Source organism: Cebidichthys violaceus, unplaced genomic scaffold (genome assembly GCF_023349555.1).
Source record: "Cebidichthys violaceus isolate CVI_PGR_0920_01 unplaced genomic scaffold, fCebVio1.0.p SCAF_11, whole genome shotgun sequence".
Taxonomy (NCBI): Eukaryota; Metazoa; Chordata; class Actinopteri; order Perciformes; family Stichaeidae; genus Cebidichthys; species Cebidichthys violaceus.
The window spans coordinates 12,421,257-12,441,379 of record NW_027176274.1 but is presented as its reverse complement, the minus strand read 5'-3'; the positions used below and the strand labels follow the sequence as shown (position 1 = coordinate 12,441,379).

At 40.9% G+C, this 20,123-nt stretch overlaps 3 protein-coding genes across 6 annotated transcripts in view; all 3 read left to right on the top strand.

Annotated features, from left to right (window-relative positions):
* Positions 1 to 5,530, top strand: slc5a3b (solute carrier family 5 member 3b). Of its 2 annotated transcripts, XM_068704868.1 has the most exons (3): positions 1 to 246; positions 2,226 to 2,281; positions 2,836 to 5,530. In XM_068704868.1, exon 3 carries the CDS (start codon positions 3,127 to 3,129, stop codon positions 5,257 to 5,259), a length of 2,133 nt encoding a protein of 710 aa, XP_068560969.1. In that variant the 5' UTR covers positions 1 to 246; positions 2,226 to 2,281; positions 2,836 to 3,126; the 3' UTR covers positions 5,260 to 5,530. The 2 variants fall into 2 exon arrangements, with proteins under 2 accessions (XP_068560969.1, XP_068560970.1); XM_068704869.1 differs by lacking the exon at positions 1 to 246 and having other exon boundaries at positions 272 to 2,281.
* A 2,377-nt stretch (positions 5,531 to 7,907) lies between these two features.
* Positions 7,908 to 14,528, top strand: LOC137891047 (potassium voltage-gated channel subfamily E member 2-like). Of its 3 annotated transcripts, XM_068735466.1 has the most exons (5): positions 7,908 to 7,955; positions 11,626 to 11,780; positions 12,616 to 12,768; positions 13,081 to 13,131; positions 13,764 to 14,528. In XM_068735466.1, exons 4-5 carry the CDS (start codon positions 13,102 to 13,104, stop codon positions 14,094 to 14,096), a joined length of 363 nt encoding a protein of 120 aa, XP_068591567.1. In that variant the 5' UTR covers positions 7,908 to 7,955; positions 11,626 to 11,780; positions 12,616 to 12,768; positions 13,081 to 13,101; the 3' UTR covers positions 14,097 to 14,528. The 3 variants fall into 3 exon arrangements, with proteins under 3 accessions (XP_068591567.1, XP_068591582.1, XP_068591574.1); XM_068735481.1 differs by lacking the exon at positions 12,616 to 12,768; XM_068735473.1 differs by lacking the exons at positions 7,908 to 7,955; positions 11,626 to 11,780 and having other exon boundaries at positions 12,109 to 12,768.
* A 1,050-nt stretch (positions 14,529 to 15,578) lies between these two features.
* The window catches only part of casq2 (calsequestrin 2), a 5,733-nt gene continuing 1,188 nt past the window's right edge, over positions 15,579 to 20,123 (top strand). Inside the window, exons 1-8 of the mRNA XM_068704867.1 lie at positions 15,579 to 16,123; positions 17,957 to 18,041; positions 18,194 to 18,294; positions 18,393 to 18,504; positions 18,954 to 19,027; positions 19,100 to 19,230; positions 19,376 to 19,421; positions 19,515 to 19,569. Of these exons, the coding sequence (XP_068560968.1) occupies positions 15,887 to 16,123; positions 17,957 to 18,041; positions 18,194 to 18,294; positions 18,393 to 18,504; positions 18,954 to 19,027; positions 19,100 to 19,230; positions 19,376 to 19,421; positions 19,515 to 19,569 (841 nt within the window). The 5' untranslated portion in view covers positions 15,579 to 15,886. The remainder of the gene's footprint in view (positions 16,124 to 17,956; positions 18,042 to 18,193; positions 18,295 to 18,392; positions 18,505 to 18,953; positions 19,028 to 19,099; positions 19,231 to 19,375; positions 19,422 to 19,514; positions 19,570 to 20,123) is intronic.

Here is a 20,123-nt window from a genome sequence, read left to right as displayed (position 1 = left end):
TCCACATGGTTTCACGTGTGGGATGTGGTCTGAACGAGCGCGCATGAGGAGCGAAAGAAGAGTGGCAGCATTTGTTTTGGGGGTTTTTGGAGGGCAAAGCTGCTCCCGAGAAAACGGACAGTGAACGTCAAACGACCCTATCCTGAGGGGAGACGGACCGTCAGGAACTGGCTTCACTCACATGTACCGTCTGCAGCATGGAGAGTCGCTGTAGTACATGCTCGATGCTAGCAGTAGCTAAACAAGGTAGCTTACGTCTTCAGTATTATCCGAGTTAAAAACAATGGAGCCAGTGAGTCTGACTGCAACGACTAGCGTTACCTAGATATTTTAAAATACGAGATCATATGTCAGTGTTAAGGCGGCGACGCTGTGTTTACGGTAGTGACGGTGAATGTACCATTGATTGACCAGCGTCCATTCAAATATTGTCTGGTGAGACATCTGGCCTATATTTACGTTCGTGTCTAGACGGATACTGTTAACGCACAAGTTGCAGAAACTGTCCGAGACGGTTGAGGTTAGCGTCAGGCATTGACCTCAGATGAACTGGTTCGGTTGTTTTGAAGTGGGCTCTTATTCTGCAGTCAGTAGTGTCCTACAGTAGAGGACAGTCGGCACGCCCACAGTTAATGTGTCAGTCTACGTCAGATGTATTCAATTAATGTTCAACGAGGTCCAGTTAGAGAGAATGTCCTCATGCAAAGGTCCGGGACATCACAGTACTGTCTAACTTGCGCTGTGATTTAGTTCCATATATATTGAAGTAGCCAAGCAGTTGTATTAATGTCTGTATGTAGTCAACAACTGACTGTCAAATAAAGAAAGTTAAATTTAATAAAATCTAAACAATATTTATCATCAGTTTGGATGAATTATAAATGATACTCTAATAATAAATACATGTTCTTCTCTCATTTCAAGTAAAATAAGGGCTGCATTTAATAATAAATTCCATGAAAAATGTGCATCTTAAAATATCATACTTACATTTTAGAAAAGTGAATTGTCCTGCAGCTTTAAATTCAGTTCATTCAGGCGTGAAGTGATGGTCTCTGAACATGTGAAGCACTGGTTTTAAACTGCCCGTGTTAAGAATGAAGATACAAGAGTCTCCATTATTGGTGAAAGGCTCTGGTTAAGCTGTACACATTTCTCTTTTTGGAGAGCGTCATGTGAAATAACTTCTCTGACGTAATTCTTGTGTTGGGTCTCTCTCCCCTGTGTGTGTAAATCTCACTGGAGTTGCGATGCTTATCGAAATACACATATTTGATTGGCTGAGTAGCATCACGTGAGATGATTTACAACACATGCAACAGCTAGAAAAGCTGTGTCAGTTAAAATAGAAGCGCTCCGTCAAAATGAGATAATTCTCAATTATCTATCGGTTGTAGGTCCAGGGTCCCGATACAACGGCGTCTGGGTCCGGACCCGGACTGCGGTCCGTGGTCCACCTATTAGTGACCCCTGGTCTACGTTATATGGAAGTCGGTTCCCTCGTCGGATAGTGTTTCCCTCCTGCTAAAATGATAGCGCACTCCACCGGTGGTTAGGGTTAGGGACAGCGTTGGTTTAGGTCCGGGGAAGCTGTATTCGACCTGCACAGGAGCAAAGTGGAGCAAAGGGAAAGTGGCAACTCCCCAAGACAGTGACAAATGCCGTGGCAACTCCCCCAAAATAGTGGCAGCCATTGTGGCAAGTCGATGGCAACTCCCCAAGCAGCGGCAACTGCCGTGGCAGGTCGTGTCAGTCAGTGGCAACTGCCCAAAACATCGGCAACTGCCACAGTTAGTCAGTAGCTGCTGAGGCTGCCTCAAAAAAAAGTGGCACTTTTTTGAGCTTGCTATTACTCCCCTGCGTGGCATTCAAGCGCTAGGATTGGCCAGGCGTCTATGCCGGCCGGGTTACAGGTAACCTGGTTAGTTCAGGTGCTATGTCCGGACCGTCCTGACCCTAACTCCTCGAGGGCAATGCTTAACGTTAACCAATCGTCTCTGCCTCAACCAGCTACACAGCGTGGGTCTTGCCAAGAAATGCAGTGGGATTTACAATCACGCGGTCTTTGAATAGGGCATACATAGATTTCAGTTCAGTTCGACGTCTGAAAGAGCTGTCTGACGGCAAGATAAATCAGTGAAAATATGTAATAATAAACATGTTTGAATCACATGTTATAATTTAGCAAATATATTGCTCAATTGAATGACATTGCTGTGTTTTAGAGTCTCCTAGACAGTTTTCGGTGAACACATGGAGTGCAGCCCTTGATGGTGTCATGGTAAGATGAAAACAAAGACTTCTTTTATTGAGAGGGAGGGTTGGGCATACAGCCTGTGAGGAGGAATACACAGGGTTTCTTTTCTACCACGCATGGACGCTGCTTCCTCAATGGATTTATGGATGTAATTTGATCAATCTCACTGTTAACTATACATATCTGTTGACTTTCTAAACTACCTTTTCCCACCTGTGCTACCATCTTTCTGAGTTGGTCGCACTCAAGTACTTTACTTTAGTATAATTTTGATGTTACTTTCTATTCCACTACATTTCAGAGGGAAATATTCTACTTTTTTCTTCACTACATTTATTTATAATGACTAAATGAAATACAACAATATTAAAATGAGCTATATTGCGTCGGCTATAACATAATGCATCTTACGTCATTTTATGTTATTGATTGTGATATGATGGTCACTTTGACTTTGAAATCATTTGTAAACCTCACTTTGTGTTTTTATCCTGTTTTCAGAGAGGCTGTTTGGTGTTTTGCTCTCTTTAAATTACCGCTCTAATGAGGCTGTTTTTCTTTCTCTTTGCTGTTTTCAGACATTTGAACTCTAGGCTTTTGTAGACCAGAGGTTTACAACGTCGTCTTCCAAAACTAGAACGACCACCGCAGTGCCGTTGGATAAACCCCCCCGAAGCACATCTAGGGATTTTGACCTGCCGGTGGATACCACAGCTTCCAGACAGAAAACCAAAACAAAGCATTTCCATTCCCCCGTTTTTAAACCAATAAATCAATAACTGACTATTTTGTATTTTTTTTTTTGAATAAGAATTTGTAAAGTTGTGAGCTCTTCTTCCAAGAGTTTATTTTTAGGTTAATCGGTAATAATGGGTCCTGGAATGGAGACAGTGGACGTAGCTGTGGTAGCCCTGTATTTTGTCCTGGTGCTAGCCGTTGGTTTTTTTGCCATGCGTAAAGCCAATCGCAGCACTGTGAGTGGCTACTTCCTGGCTGGACGCTCCATGACGTGGATAGTGGTGGGTGCATCACTCTTTGTCAGCAACATTGGCAGTGAACACTTCATAGGCCTTGCTGGGTCAGGCGCAGCAAGTGGCTTTGCTGTTGGAGCATGGGAATTTAATGCACTTCTACTTCTGCAGCTGCTTGGCTGGGTGTTTGTCCCCGTGTATATACACTCGGGAGTCTACACCATGCCGGAGTACCTGTCAAAACGCTTCGGTGGCAACAGGCTAAAGGTTTACTTTGCTTTCTTGTCTTTATTACTATATATTTTTACCAAGCTGTCTGTGGACTTATTCGCTGGAGCTCTCTTCATTCAAGAGTCCCTGGGTTGGAACCTGTATGTGTCTATTGTCCTGCTCATTAGTATGACCGCACTGCTCACTGTCACTGGCGGATTGGTGGCAGTACTCTACACGGATTCCCTTCAGGCAGTGTTGATGATTGGTGGAGCCCTAACCTTAAGCATCCTTAGCCTAGTCAAAGTTGGTGGGCTAGAGGGTGTCAGAACTAAGTACATGCAGGCAGTTCCAAATGTTACTGCAATAATGGCTGCCGGAAACTTCACCTATTCTCCTTCCTGCCGTATTGAACCTAAACCAAATGCGCTACGTCTCCTTCGAGGTCCCCTGGATGAAGACATCCCATGGCCGGGCTTCCTTCTTGGCCAGACCCCTGCATCTATTTGGTACTGGTGTGCAGACCAGGTCATTGTCCAGAGAGTACTTGCGGCAAAGAACATTGTTCACGCTAAGGGCGCAACGCTCATGGCTGGATTGCTCAAGATCCTCCCCATGTTTCTAATAGTCATTCCAGGAATGATCTCCCGCATCTTGTTTGCGGACGAGCTCGCCTGCATTGGGCCAGAGCACTGCATGTCTGTGTGTGGTTCTCAGTCCGGCTGCTCAAACCTTGCCTACCCACGGCTGGTCATGGCAGTGATGCCCGTGGGACTCAGGGGTTTGATGATGGCAGTCATGATCGCCGCCTTGATGAGTGATCTTGACTCGATCTTTAACAGCGCGAGCACCATCTTCACACTGGACATATACAAAACTGCTCGAGCGAAGGCTTCTCAGCGCGAGCTGCTGATCATGGGCCGCTTGTTTGTCGTCCTCATGGTGGTAATCAGCATTGCCTGGGTCCCTGTTATTGTTGAAATGCAAGGTGGACAGACATACCTCTACATCCAGGAAGTTGCTGGCTACCTCACTCCACCAATTGCCGCTCTTTTCCTGTTGGGTGTGTTCTGGACACGGTGCAATGAGAAAGGTGCTTTTTGCGGCGGGATGACAGGTTTCACACTTGGCATCGTGCGACTGATCCTAGCTTTTATCTACCGCCAGCCTCGCTGTGACCAGCCAGACGATAGACCTGCCTTCATCGTTAACATTCACTACATGTATTTTGCCACTGGGCTGTTCTGGATTACAGGGTTTGTGGCGGTGGTGGTCAGCCTCTGCACCTCTCCACCAGATGAGGAGCAGGTTCGTACCACCACATTCTGGGGGCTCCGCAACATTGAAAAGGTTCCCACAGAGGACAGGAAGGACACTTACAAGCTGACTGAAAAGAGCCATTATAGTGTAGACGGAAGTCTCCAGGAAGAACTGCCCCCAGAGGTCAGAGAGGAGAAGTGTTTGGATGGGGCGCATGTCATACCCCTGATCCCATCCACAGACTGTGACCCAGAAACCCCTAGTACAGAAACATCCCCTGTCGCCACCCCTCCAGAACAGTTTGGTAGTGCAAGGAGGGAGATGATCGGAAAGGAAAGCTGCCATGTTAGTGGGAAGACTAGCAGGTGCATGCGTTTCATGGAATGGTTTTGGGGATATAAGGAGGGAGCACAGAGCTCTAAGCAAAACGTTGTGCGGGAGGATGCAAGAGCCGTTGCAGAGAGGCTGTACGAGCCGCCTAGAATCAAAACTCTCCTCAACGTGGGTCTGCTTATCAACTTTTGTTTGGCCATCTTCATGTACGTTTACTTCTCGCTGTAGTTGAACTCTGAACCAATGTGAACTGGTGTGGATGTTTTTTATTGAGGTGGAAGTTATGTGCGGGATCGGTGACTGTCAGAAACGAACAGTTGAGTTTTCAAAGATTTGAGAAGCTCTGCCTGTAATACAGTTCTTCTCTAAGATTACGCTAATCAGTTTTTTAAAATGATTTAAACTTTGACACGTGAAAGCAATTGTACTCCTTAATGACTATGAAGCTTATTGAGTTGGTGCTTTTCCTTTTTGTGCAGCGCTTGTATTACATTTACAATTGTTTTTTTGTACTTGTACGTGAATTTAATATTTGCCTTATTTGACATATGCACTTGTTTTTTTCTGTGAAAATGAAATGTATTCTGTGATTTATGCTTTTTTTTTTTTTTCTATTTTAGTTGATGGCGACAGTAGGCTTAGTTGCTGGTGTAGCACCTTTATGTCTGTAGTAAGTCCAAAAACTGTTTTAGGGCCTTTACGGTTTTGTGCAAGTTTTTGCCACTGAGCGCTAAATTGTCACAGTATTATTTCAGTAAAACTTGTGAGTATTTGATACATTTTTATTGTTTCCCGGACTGTCAGTTCAAGTTTATTAGCGAAAGATCTTATAAATATCCATGTTGTTTTGCTGAAGACAATAGGTAGAAATTATATTTTACCCTCTCTTTGTAAAGTGGAACATTATAAAGTATGTAAAATGAGTTAAGTGCCCAGAACCTCTGCTGCTATTCCATATGACCATTATGTGGTTTAATTTAGCTGACTGGAGGTATTGCCAAGCTTACAGTAAATATCTGGTATTTATAATATGTATGCGTTTTGCCGCACAAGAATTGAAGAGAAGAAGCACATTAGAAATTTGTGGCATTAGGCTTTTTTAATTTATATATTTTTTCTTCTTGAGAAGAAATATCCTAACTTCTATCATAACAATAAGCCACTACCAATACTCATGATCCATTTATACTCTATGAATATCTCATTGTATGGTTCACATTGTTCAAAAGTGTTGAGTCTGTTGCATTAGGTTAATATTGTGTATAATGTAATTCGGGGCTCATTGGATCACCCACAATATACATTTTTCTGTTGCCGGCTGTCTGTTGTGTCTCTACTGTGTGTCAATGTACCTTTAGTGCACTGCGGTGCAATTAATCTTGTTTCAAGTGCATCTTTCATAAGCCTCTTTTACCAAATGTGTCTTAGATGCTAAAATGAAAAAAGTCAGTTTTTCTTCCTGAAATTAGAGGATTGAGTGATGATTTGCTCTATGGGAAAGTGCTTTAAAATTATTTATTTCTCTCTGAGAGAATATACATTGTTATTTTTATGGATTTTATTTTTAGAGACTTAAAATAAAATTCCTGTGGAGACAAAAAAAAGTGTATTCATTATTTATGTTACAGAACAAAAATGAGAAGAACAGTTGGAGAATATACTTTCTTGAAACACTAGCTAATATAAAGTCAGGTTTGCTCAACATCAACATTAATTTCAAATAAAGTGCCCTTTAATATTTGTATTTCTTCTCAAGTCAGGTGATTTGTTGACTGATTTGAAAGCATCAGTCAAGTTTTCAGGAAATTGCTAAATGATTTGATTAGTTGTGGACCCATTTTCACAAGTTATATCCTGGTTGTGTTGGTATCGACACATCTTATTACAACTCCTGTATAACTGCATTATTTGACAGTGATATTCTGCAACTTCTTCCATCACACGATAATTGAGATGTCTTCAAAACTCTAAAGCGGTAGGAAGGAATTCATACTGGGTGTGGGCTGTAACACACTTACTTTCCCATTCAGTGTTTTAGGTTTTTCTGTTGTTGACCAGGGTTACATAAACCCCAGCACAACTTTATTCATCTTCTCAGAGCCAAAAGAGCATTGGATGGATCCAGTCTTCTTTACACAATATTCAGCCAATCAAAAGCCAGTAATTCATAAATCTTTACTTACCAGTTTAGCTCCATACATTCCTCTATCCTCATTCGACCAAACATTACACCTCTGTAACTAGTGGATTTAAAGTTAATTTAAAGTTTATCCAAAGCGACTTACAATAAGTGTATTCAACATAGGTATTCAAGAGAACTACTAGTCACCAGAAGTCATAAGTGCATCTCCTTGCTTACACAAGCATCTAAGAGCCTGAACCAGAGCAAAAGTACAGTGCAGAAACAAACCAATACAAATACAATAAGTGCTGAGTGGACACAACCAACACCGTGATGTTCTGTGACTCCCCATTGCAACAAAGTAAGATGTAGCATGCACATCTAAAGGGGAGTGTGTGGGTTGCAGTTATGGGAGCAAATTGAGAAATACTTTTCCCGACAGAATGTGCCTTGGCAACCTTGACCAAGGCTGCTGTTTATCAGATATTTGCTAAATGTTTGTATCACAGTTGCTGGGACAAAAGTATTTCACAGGATTTGTGGAAACTTTGTCCTACTGGTGTTGCTAGGGGTGAAGTCAGTTAATCACAAAAGTCAATAGCGTTTGTCCTCTGGGCACCCTGGATATCTGTACCAAATGTATCAATCAATAAAATAGTAGTTGAGATATTAAAGTAAAAGTGTCAAACTGTGATGCTAAAGGAAAAGTCAGAGGATCATCAAGCTACTTTTACTCAAATGAATGACCTGAATACTTCTTCCACCACCGTTTAGTTACGTTGTGCAGGTGGATAGCTCTCAGGTAAGCAATCATCTAATGGATACCTGTCCACAAAATCCTGTGCTTGTGTTTCCCCTCTTATTGAATCTGCAGGCCAGGAGCTCAGCTCTGTTGTGCTGTTATTTTACATCACTGCTGAAAGATACAACACACACTTTGAGTCTGACATTGCTGTAAGATTCAAACTAATTTTGTCGCTTATCATTCCACGGATTTGACACGCTTTGCCTACTCTGCTAACCCAGATATTGTCCCGGTGGAAAAGTGCTGGCATCAAGGCCATGCTTTGTTCATTGTCTATTGTGTTTTCTATTTAGTCTATTTCTCCAAAATGCCTTCACAACATCATAATGATGGTTTTATTACTAAACCGAATGTATGCATTAACATTAATATCAATAGCTATGTGTAACCTACATAAAAAACATTTTCAAATCTAATTTTGATGGCATTATATATTGTATAGTTATTTTATACAGACTTGCAAATTTGATGTTAATATATAGACCTATGAAAAAATATATTCATATTCAAAGAAGTAAAGGTTACATATTTTAGAATATACAACTGTCTTTAGCATAACAGCATACCAGTGTCAGATGAACTCTGTGGATAAGATGCCAGTTGTTTGCCTGGAAGCATACTAAGCAGGACTTTCCCCTTTGAAACAGCATAACTTAAATTAAATCTTTACTGACATCCTATTGGTAATTCGTGTCAGTTTTTGCAGTGACTCATCTTTTTACCTACATTTTGTTTTGTTATTATTGCTGTTTGGAATCTTTTAGGGTGGTAATATTTTGGCAGAGGATGTAAAACAAAGCCCAGAACTGATCACTTCCTGACTTGCTCCCAACTGCTTCCAACAAGTTATAGGCATACCGAAGCATACTAATCAAATTGATCAGGATGTAGATGGTCGGGTTGAAGTCTTTCAATTTTGGTAAGATTTACGGCTGACAGAGAGGTTCAACTCAGGACATGAAAATCATTTAGGCGTGGTTGCCTGAGCAAACATGCCCCTGCCTTGTGAAAGGAAAACCTTCATTGCCTTTCTTTCCCACACAGATGGCTGCTAACCTCTGGCCTGTAGACGAAATGCACGAGATGTTCTCAAGCGCACAAACTTTCCAGAGCCTCAGCACTTTGCGTCTAGGAAAATCATTAGAGCGATCAGCAAATGCTGACGTATAGTATGAGTGAGTCCTACTGTATACAATTGAATTTGTTTTGTATATTCCTATGAATTACTAATGATCTCAAGAGTATCATTACAATTAAATAGTGGAATCATGGTCATTAAGTCCATACTGCAACTGAAATGACAGTGACAGATTTCTGCGAGTTTTTCTGCTAATATTAGCAAGTTGTCGCAAAATACATTTTGCATAAAAAAATCAGTTTGCTTGTTTGTTTTCCCGTCACATCAAATATAATTTTGCTCTTCCTTTTTGATATTTAGCCATATTGAATGTAATGTCTCTGTTATTCTTTCTTATTGGGGTGACAACAGAAGCAGCCTGTCAAATACACCACAATCAAATTCCTGTCATTCCCAATGTATAGCCCCGACTAAACTGTGTCGGCATGCCTGGAATTCTGGGCAATATTCCGTGGAACAGAGCTTCAATGGCAAAAGGAAATATTTACCTCCCTTCGTAATAACAGCGGAAAAAAATGTTTCAACGCCTCGACATAATGAACGAGAATCAATGAAACATACACAAGGCCTTTTCTTGTCTGGGTCAAACCGACCAATGACAACAGTGATTATTGACACATTAACAGCACAGCTGCTGGAGTGTCAAGAGTAAACTGCTGATACCGAGTTTTATGGAAACAGTGACTTATTGATATGATGCAGAAAAATAGATAGCAGCTTAGTTAATAAGTAATGAAGTAAACTTTATCAACAGGTCTCACTCTTGCAAGCCATAATAATGATGATGGTAACTGACTATCAAAAGGAACATTGAATAGCCTACTGCTACTGCAGCTGTGTCGGAGTGATCCAACCTTATGCAAAACAGAAATTATGAAAATATGAAGACTAGCCCTGTTTACTTTACTGGCAAGTAACCCATGCTGTTTTAATAGACATCATACACCAGGGCACCGCGCAACCAATATAAAAAAAGTAATTATACAGACCTACCAGACACCCAGTACTGAAACAAATGAACGTGATTAAACAGGAAGTCAATTATCATTCTAACGTTTAACCAATCATTTTTATTTTCACATGTTTATATGCTGACTCCTGTGACTCACAGAACACTGGTCAATGTTTACGCTTTGTGAATGACATAACCCCAATGACCACAAGCACACACATACACACATACACACATAACACACACCATATGAGCATGTTCCTGCCTATATGTGCATAAATAAGTAGGCACAGCAGATGTGGTCAATATGAATCTACATTTCATTCATTTATGCAACATCTGGGCCTATCATGGGGTTATGGTCACTAGCTCCAGTGGCAATGGTCTCTCTTGCCTTTGAGTTTCTGTTGCTGTCCTGGTTCATCTCTGACCCTAGTTGTGAAGCATTTATTGACAGTTAACTAATGCTTCATAGATTGGTTATACGCCTTTATTAACAACAGCTTTTAGTTTGTCAGGTTATAACAAATGTGGTCGGACCATTTGACTACTTATTTGGACCAGAGGGTCCTTTAAAAGGTGGCTTACTAGAAAGTTTTAGAAGATGGTACAGAATAATGCTTTAAATGTTGAATAATTTTACCCTCAACATGCAAGAGTGTTCCATCAAATGCATTTCAGGGTATTTCTGCTTTTGCCATTGTAAGAGATTTGGCTGCTTTCTTACAAAAAACCCTGGTGTCAGTTCATTTCAACACACATTGTAATGTTCTTTCATCACACTGAGCCAATTGAGAAATTCAGATTTTGTTTAACCCTCCTGTTGTCGTCTTTCCATGTTAATCATGTCCGCCAGGCATAAGCCTATAAAGAGTTTGTGTTCAGAAGCGTGTGTGTGATGGTGTGTGTCATCAAGTCCTTGACCGAGGGAGAGTGTGCCTCTGTTTTTGTCCAAGGCTAATCTTGCGTTCTGCTCCAGCAAACTGCACAATATTTTGATTGTCCAGTTATGGCTGCATGCTCAAGGACTAGCAGCAAAAGTACCTAGATAAAAGTAGTTAAATAATGATTAACTTATCAAAGCTCAAATAATTTCCAGCAACAACTGTTACTATTTTACAAAAGCGCTGTAGTTAACTTTAGTGTATTCACATTGTACCCTTAATATCAGGTCATTAAGGGTAGTGAAAAGTAAAAAAGTAAAAAGGCAGTGGGTTAGGATTCAGGACGGAGATAGTTAATAGCTGATGAATCACCTTCACATCAGTCTATTTTGCTAAGAAACTTGTTCTGTGACTAAATAGGCAGGCTAATCTTTACCACATTGCCGTGAAGGTTGGACTAAACTCTTGTTTCAGGGTAAAAGTGTGTGCGCTCAAACACAACTACTTATTCCAGGCATCTAACCAAAAACCCATCAACATCGAGACAAGGGAACCGTTGCTGACTCATTTCTGGGTTTTAGGACTCATTCCTGCAGCACTCTATTGCAAGTTTTTTACAAACTAATTTCCAGCTCCACTTTTCTGTGTAGTGCACCTCATGTGTCTTTGTGTTTCTTGCTCATTCCACTACAGGAGAGCCAGAGGAAAAGGGGGAAGAGCCAGAGCTGGTCATTGACTATTTGAGCTGCAAGTCACAAATAGCTGATCCTTCTCCTCCAAAAGAAGATCCAAGGCCTAATCATGAAGGGAAACAGCAAAACTGAGTATTAAAGTTGACTGGGTTAAATGTACTGATAAATCACTCTGTGACCTTATGACATGTCTGTGCAATAAGTGAAAAAGGAAATGAAAGAGCTGATGGAAATTATCAAGAAGGCCAAGCGGACGTAGATAGCTGGCACTATAAACTTTGGAGAATATGGGTTGATGTTAAGGTCAAGAGACTTATTTTTGTTCGCAGAGGTGATCTTGTCACCTGGTCTGCCTCTGGCTTACTGGTAAGCTAATGTAGGATGTCCATATATAGGGATAGAAAGAATCCTAGATTTAAGAGAAGTAACAAAGATTTTATTTAGTGCTGGGGACACTATGTCGCTCTGAACATTTAAAGTTCTTCTAACAACTTCTGCCTGAGAACTACTTCGATAAGTCAAGATTTCCCCAACAACCAAAGCCGCATCAATCTGAAACGGGGGTTAGGCGACTGCTGGGGATAATTTTCTTGTGATCAATCCTTTAGGACTTATTCCTGCAGCACTCTATTGCAAGTTTTTTACAAACTCATTTCTAGCTCCACTATTCTGTGTAGTGCACCTCATGTGTCTTTGTGGTGTCTATCTGCTGACCCTGCATTGCAAAACAAATGATCCAGGACTTACCAGAAGTGGTGTGAGTCATCTGCTCCAGCAGTGTGGCTCTGGGGAGGAGACACACCCCCATCTCAAACACAAGACACAGTTTCAAGCATTCTAGTCAGCAAACAGACAACACGTTGAAGTATCCTTGAGCAAGACAATGGATCTTGACTGACTTCAGCGTGCTGCTTTGTGACTGACACTAATTGCGTAGTTCACTTCAGAACCCAGTTCAATTCCTCATTTAATCACTTTCACTTTTTTACAGAATAGGAGGAAAAGGAAGTGCATGTCAATACGAGTCAAAAATGTGCTGCGTTTTTGCTGCCATCTGGGGAGATTCAGTGAAATGACTATCGCCTTGCAGTCAATGTCCCCCATGTAGGGAGCTTCTACTGTGTGGGCAGATGAGGAATTACAGGTGAATAAAGACACTAGCCAGCCATCTATCGAACCAGTTGGGTCAATCCTTTTGTTTGTGCATGTGTGTGTGTGTGTGTGTGTGTGTGTGTGAGGTTGTAATGACTTTAACAATTTGTATGCCTTACATTTTCAAGGTCACCCCCCCCCCCCCCCCCCCCCCCACACACTCAAACCCACAGCCAAGGAGAAACGATTAAAAAAGTAAACAAAGAATGAGCAGTGGTGTGTTACTGTGAGCTGAAGACTTTGCTTCTTCCTGTGACCCGCTGTGCTCTCTGTCAGCGCCTCTTTGCTTTGTTCCTTTTTCAAGGTGTCCAACGCGACCAATTTCATGATTCGGCCTTTGAGAACCTGGCAGAAGGTTGGTAAAGATGAAAAGATATCATATTCTTCATTTCTGTTTAGTTTAGATGATAATATGACTGTAGGCTGCTGAACCTGTTTCTCGTGCTCTTCATATTACTTTGAAGCAGTTAAATATCAGTTTGGGCACAGATGATTTTGTTATTTTCAGAGCTCTATTACTTGCATGTTGCTTTAAAGAATCACATTTCCTATCACAGTACTGTTTTTTGGACCATAGCTGATGTTCCTTGTTGGACTTCAAATGTAAATATGATCCTCCTTTGCAGCAATTCTTCTGCTGTCACTAAATTACACTTCAGTTTTGCCAAGCATGTAAGAGAACGGTGGCCGATGCAAAAAGACGCGAATGGCCCTATAGAGCCTGTGTTAGATTTGTCTGTGTGAGCTACAGTAGAAACATGGCGGCCGACTCTGTAAAGAGGACCTGCTCTGTATGTAGATATAAATATAAACTGATTAACATAATTATTAATATTATGTTCATTTTAGACTTTTTCCAGTGAAATGAGTATGCACAAGTCTATATGTTTTGAATTTACAATTCACACAATTTACTTAATAGACAAATGGAATTTATCTTAAATTTTTTGGAAAAGAAAACCATCCATTTTTTCCCCCTCCAACTAGATGAGTGCATCTGATTTGTCCAACCTGACCCTTCACCTGGAGGGGTCCCTGACCAGTGCTTTAGGTCATTACCTGGACAACTGGAGGCATAACATGACGGCTGCAGCCAACGCTTTGGACAAGACTCTGGCTGAGGAGAACTTCAAGAACGTCATCTGGTATCTGGCGGTGATGATTGGCCTGTTTGCCTTCATTGTTGTGGCCATCCTGGTAAGCACGGTCAAATCCAAGAGGAGAGAGCACTCTAATGACCCCTACCACCAATACATCAAGGAGGACTGGACTGCTCAGATACAACAGGGCGACGTTGTCACCAACTTTGCTGCTAGATAATGCAAGCAAAGGCGCTCAACCCACAGCGGCCTATCATTATCATCAATAGCAGTAGCAGCATAACAGGTTTTCACAAAGGTGGTCTAATATCCTTTCTTTTTCAGTGAATTCTGCTCATGCTGGTCAAATTTGTAATCAGTGTAATACGGTTTAATATATATTGTGCATCTAACTAGGGGTTTAGCTTTTTAGTCCTCTAGATATTTAATCCATTAACATCAATAACACAACAGTGGTTCCCAACCGTTTTGTCACAGCCCTGTCAGATGAAGTCAAGTATCACGTCACTGACAAATGTGTTCATTTTATTTTATTTTGAAGAGAATGTTATTCAACACTGGTTATTGTATAAATATTTATGTCATTACAATATGTTCTTGCAAATCATGATGACCCTGAAATAATGAAATAAAAAATGCTGGCTTGCTGTCACGCTGTCATAACTTTCTGGGAAACTTAAATAGATCAGAACGACTTTAATGTTATTAGTGAAAACACCTGTTCTTTTACTGTTTTTACAAGTCAACATGTCTGCTGTGAAAAATTATATTAACAATAAATATATTAATACATATACTAAAGATCAGCCTGACACTAATGAATCCTATTTGTGTGTTTATTTCTTTGCAAAATTATAATATTGTATTATTTTCCAAAAAGCTCAGCTGCTCCATAATTCTTCCATATATTCCCTGGAAACTGGAAAATACCTGCTGGGATACAAGTACTTCTAGTTGAGAATGACTGCATAAAAATCTTAAACTTCAACATGTCATACTTGATTTCCGCCTGCAGAGGGCAGACAAGGCTCTTCTCCAAGCAGCCAGAGAACCATTGTACTTGAGGGAGGTGACGAAAAGGACTAGAGATCGGTAAAAATAGAGGTGCAGCTGCTGCAGCTTTGTTGTGTAATAATGGTGAATGTGAAGATTACATATACACTTTAAGAGTACAGTCAATGTGTAGGTTTGTGAAGAGCAAAATGGGGAAAACTGTTGAAAAATCCAGAAGGCACATTGAATTCTGACAAAAAAACCTAATCAAACTAATATGCTGTTATATATAGATACGAATACATTCAGTTCATGGTCAGATTGCACATTGCACATGTTAAACTCATGGGACCACATCTGCACAACAACCACACACAGATTATTTAAATTGTCTATTGCACACCTGTTGGCAGATTGTCTCATAAGCTGTTACTTAAAATACACCACCATTTTCTGCTCTAAACAGGTTCTCACGGAATTAAACGCCTTGAAATAACTGAACCCCTCAAATCTCTGGGGCTCAACTGTCTCCTCCCACATCACCGACATCACTGGGAGCAAGAACTGTACTCACTATTAACCCCCGTGCTATCTCTCTTTCTCACTTGCTGCTTTATTTTTAGCTTTCAAACAACTGGTCTCCTAAAAATGGGCCTGTCCTGCACAAGAAGTGGTAGAGGAGCGCAGCTATGTATGGTATCCACCCCCCCCACAGTACCTCACAGGCCCGGCAGTACTCCTCTTTCGTGTTTGTGTCTGCAGAGAGAAGGCGTGAAGGAGAGATCACAGGGGGAGAAACAGTTCCTGAAGATGTTTCAAGAACTTGGATGTGTCTGCACAGCTTGGGATGCTTGAGAACTGCGATTGACGGACCAACTTTTACCTTCCAAACTTACTGTAGCTTTTCCTACATTTCCCTGTCCACAGGGCTTGGGTGACCTTTTCGATTGGGCAGTTTTTATACTGTGAATCTCAAACCACCACCAGACTTTCTGGGGTGTGTGGTTGCTCTGGACCATGCTCTCCCTTTGCTTGTTCTTGCTCCCTTGCCTGAGCCTCGTGCCTTTGGCCCCGGCTGCAAAGGGCCTTGAGTTCCCACAGTATGACGGGAAAGACCGTGTCCTAGACATCAATGACAAGAATTACAAGAAAGCCTTGAAGAAGCACAGCATGGTGTGCATGTTCTACCATGGGCCCATATCAGACAGCAAGGAGCTGCAAAAACAACACAAGATGACTGAGTTGGTGCTGGAGGTAAAGTATAAGAAGAGGAAAACAAAGCAGTTAGAGAAGAGGTGCAGGGCCACATTTAAGGAGAAGGGAGATTAGCGGTGATCAAAAAAAAGAAATAAAAAAAAAGACAGTTGTTGCTAAGAGACGTAGGACAGAAATATAAGAGAAAGAATATGGTTTGTTGTGTAGGCAGTGATATGAGGAAAGGACCCATATAAAAGATATAATAATAATCAGACAGCCAACTAGTAAGATATACAACTCCATCTTAATGTGTATGTGTGAGTTTTTTCAAGGTCAACGAGTATAGCATATACTCTATGGGTGCACAATAGTCCAGTGAGATGCAGAGCTGTCACTTAAGGTTACCTCTGTTGCTTTAATTCAATGTGTGCTTCTATCTCGTAGAATTATATCACTCTGATTTTCCCTGTGGCTTTCCTCTGTTGGCAGAAATAGGCCAAGAGCTCATGTGGTTTCAGAGTAAGACATGTGAAGGACACAACTAACTTCTCCTCTATTGTGGTATTTCTGTCGACTTTGGTGGTCAAAGCAAAAATAACTTGAAGTTATTTTGTATTCAGCCTCAGCTAACCAACTGGCTACAAAGTGACAGATTAAACAAATCTCTTTGGTTGAATCCCATACAGAAGGAAACAGTGTGCACTGTGTCCTGTCTCATGTTACACATGGCTGAGGGTTAGTTGCTCTCTGGTCTGTTGAGGGTAACCTGAGCCCAGTCGCGCAGTCCTGATATTAGCTCTGTTTATTTGACACGGCACAGGTGGGCCATGTTCCTATACAGTCATTCCCTCACGTTGCAGTTAAAGTTGCTAATTTGTTCCAAGAATCTACTCACAGAAGATTTTGCAGTCTTACAACATGTGTAAGATCTGTTTGCTACTGTAAAAACACAATACCTTAAAGAGAATCTGCTTTGTATGTAGATACCGCTCATTCTAAGGTACTGAAAACACAGCAATTCTTAATTTCAGAAAAGAAAAAGCTCAATAATATTATATTCCATTTCTACCAATAGATCCCCTTAGTGCTACACACTGTTTCTTTAAAGGTGCCCTGGGGAGTTTCCTTGTAAACACACAAATGGTAGCATTGTTTACATCCATGTTTGCTTACTAGAAATGTTCTCCTTCTCTGCCGTTGTTGGTGCATTGCTGCGTTTGTTTGCACATTGCCACAACCAACTGTCAGTGGAATAGCTTGAAACTGATGGCAGGTTATAGAATCTCATGGCCTGCACGCTCACATGTGTGCACGAGAGTCTTTGTGCAGTATGCAAACAAAACAAGGACCCACTTGTAAAAGACATTGCTTAATGGCACTAGTGGTCAAAACGTAATCTTAAATCTTTAACTTGATACGACCAGAGCTTTTCCCTGTGCATTGAAGACTATACATTCATGAAATCATATGCTTGCTCTATTTTTGTAAAAATGATTCATGGCAATAGAGTCTCCCTTTTCTAACCTACTGTACTTCACAAAACAATTGCCAGAACAATTATTGTAGTTTTGGCTATATTTAGATTCAGGCAGCTTGAACGATTATGTAATTGTGTCTCCGTTGCCCCTGGTCAGCTTGAGTACCTCTGTCATATTACCAACTTTGGTATTATTTCTTTTCCCGTTAGACCTTACCTAACACTGCAGTCACACTACCATTCATTTTTGTACACACAAAATCTGCCTCCATGAATATTTCAACTAAACTGCGATCTTGTTCTCAGAACTCCAAATCCAAAATCAATCATTTTGGTTTGTCTTGTTTCTTTACATCTAATGTGTTCAGTCCTGTTCTTACCGTTCCTTCATGCTCTCTTTCTTTTGGCTGCAGCTTGCAGCTCAGGTTATGGAGGAGAAGGACATTGGGTTTGGAATGGTCGACTCCCACAAAGATGCAAAAGTGGCAAAGAAACTGGGTGGGTATATAAATAGAACATAATCTTTATCCGATTGATATTTGCAAGTCCTGAGAGACGATTGCCTTTATCACAGATTTATTGAAGGGCCAAATAACTTTAGGAACAGCCTTTGAATGTATCTATTGATATGTAATTTCCTTCAATCACAGGCCTGGAGGAGGAGGGCAGCGTGTATGTTTTCAAGGCCGATCGGGTGATTGAGTTTGACGGCTTGCTCTCTGCAAACATTCTGGTGGAGTTCTTGTTGGATGTGAGTAGACTGACTCTTAGCTGCTAGCACCACTCAACACCAGACTTAAAACAAAGTTACAAGCTTACCCCAGTACTTCTCTGCCTGTATGTCTCTAGCTGTTGGAGGAGCCAGTGGAGGTGATAGATAATGCTCTGGAGCTGAGAGCCTTTGATAGGATGGAGGAAGACATCCGCCTCATTGGTTTCTTCAAGAACGAGGACTCTGAGCGTGAGTGTGTGAGCCTGTTGGCATGAATGATATGTTTGTAAAATTTATGTTTTTGTTTGTCTGAACACAGCTCTTGTTAGCTGGGTTTGTGATGGGCTCTCTGTGGCTCATGCCCTTCATAATGAGAGCATTTTAACCCCCTTATCTCCACGGATTTACAGATCCATTTTTATCACACAGCTGTCACTGCCTGCTTCCATCTCACGTGCTGTGGGAGAACTGAGTCTAGAGTAGTTTACTTGCTGTGATGAGCTGGAGCCACATCCCTTGTGACCGGTCAAAGTTCATCTATTTCCGCTTTCTAATGTGCATATGACATGTATACAACAGCCAAAGAAAGCACAAACATATGTGTGACTAGGAAAACCTTGATGCTCACAACATAATACAATCAAAGAACACAGTATACTCTAAATAACTCCTTTGTCTCTGTTCTCTTTCATCCACAGACTATGAAGCATTTAAAGAAGCTGCAGAGCAGTTCCAGCCCTACATCAAGTTCTTTGCCACATTTGAGAAATCTGTAAGTAACACACAAACAAACAAATAAATTGATGCATTTTTAGTCTTGAGGGATCCGTCTTTTTTGCCTCAGGTGGCCAAGGAGCTAACCCTTAAGTTGAATGACGTGGATTTCTATGAACCCTTCATGGAGGAGCCAGTCACCATCCCGGGCAAGCCTCACTCTGAGAAGGATCTGGTGAAATTCATCACTGAACACAGACGGTAAAAAACGTTATATTAAATACTCAGACAAACGTGTATTTATTTAACCAACTTACATTGCATTACATTAACCAATTTACATTACAGTTCTTTTCTATTGTATGAACACATACTTTAATATTCAATGTGTTTTCTGTGCCATCAGACCAACTCTGAGAAAGCTGCGTGCAGAAGATATGTTTGAGACCTGGGTGAGTGATGTTTGTCCGGCTGAAGATAACATTAAAACTTTAGAATTTGCAATAACATGACATTATGACTTATGTTTGTCTTCTTCTCCTCAGGAGGATGACATTAAGGGCATCCACATCGTGGCTTTTGCAGAAAAGGAAGACCCTGGTAAGGACATGTTACGTGCTATAAAACTATTTGTTAGCCTATTGGATTGGAAAAACTAGAACATATTTGATTTGGACACTGGAGTTTTACAGCAATGGTAAAAATGTAACAAGATAAATAATAAACCAGATGAAATTTTAAAATGTAAGAAAATGTAATAATCAAGACAGAAACTAACTTAGAACTTAAGGCTTTAAAGCAATAGTTCAACATTTTGGGAAATAAAGTTATTCACTTACTTGGCGATCGATACCATTATCATGTTTGTACACTAAATATGAATCTTGAGCCATCATGGAGATAGTTTAGCTTAGCATAAAGACTGGAAATAGGGGGAAAGACTTTACAAAGTCACTGTGCCAAGGCGAGATATAGAAAACCACAATTCATGTGTTGGGTTTACACTTCTTCTTTTTTAACAGATAAAACAAACAAGATATAAATGTTTATCAGTGAGCTTTATAGGCAGATTTTGTTACCTTCAGACAAAGCAGGCTAGCTGTTTCCCTCTGTTTCCAGTCTTTATGCTAAGCTAAGCTAACTGGCTGCTGGTT

Bases quoted from the DNA above. Each gene is read 5' to 3' on its own strand.
- slc5a3b (XM_068704868.1), top strand. From the start codon at position 3,127: ATGGGTCCTGGAATGGAGACAGTGGACGTAGCTGTGGTAGCCCTGTAT.
- LOC137891047 (XM_068735481.1), top strand. From the start codon at position 13,102: ATGATTCGGCCTTTGAGAACCTGGCAGAAG. The intron at 13,132-13,763 runs GTTGGTAAAGAT...CCCTCCAACTAG, and splicing joins CTTTGAGAACCTGGCAGAAG to ATGAGTGCATCTGATTTGTC.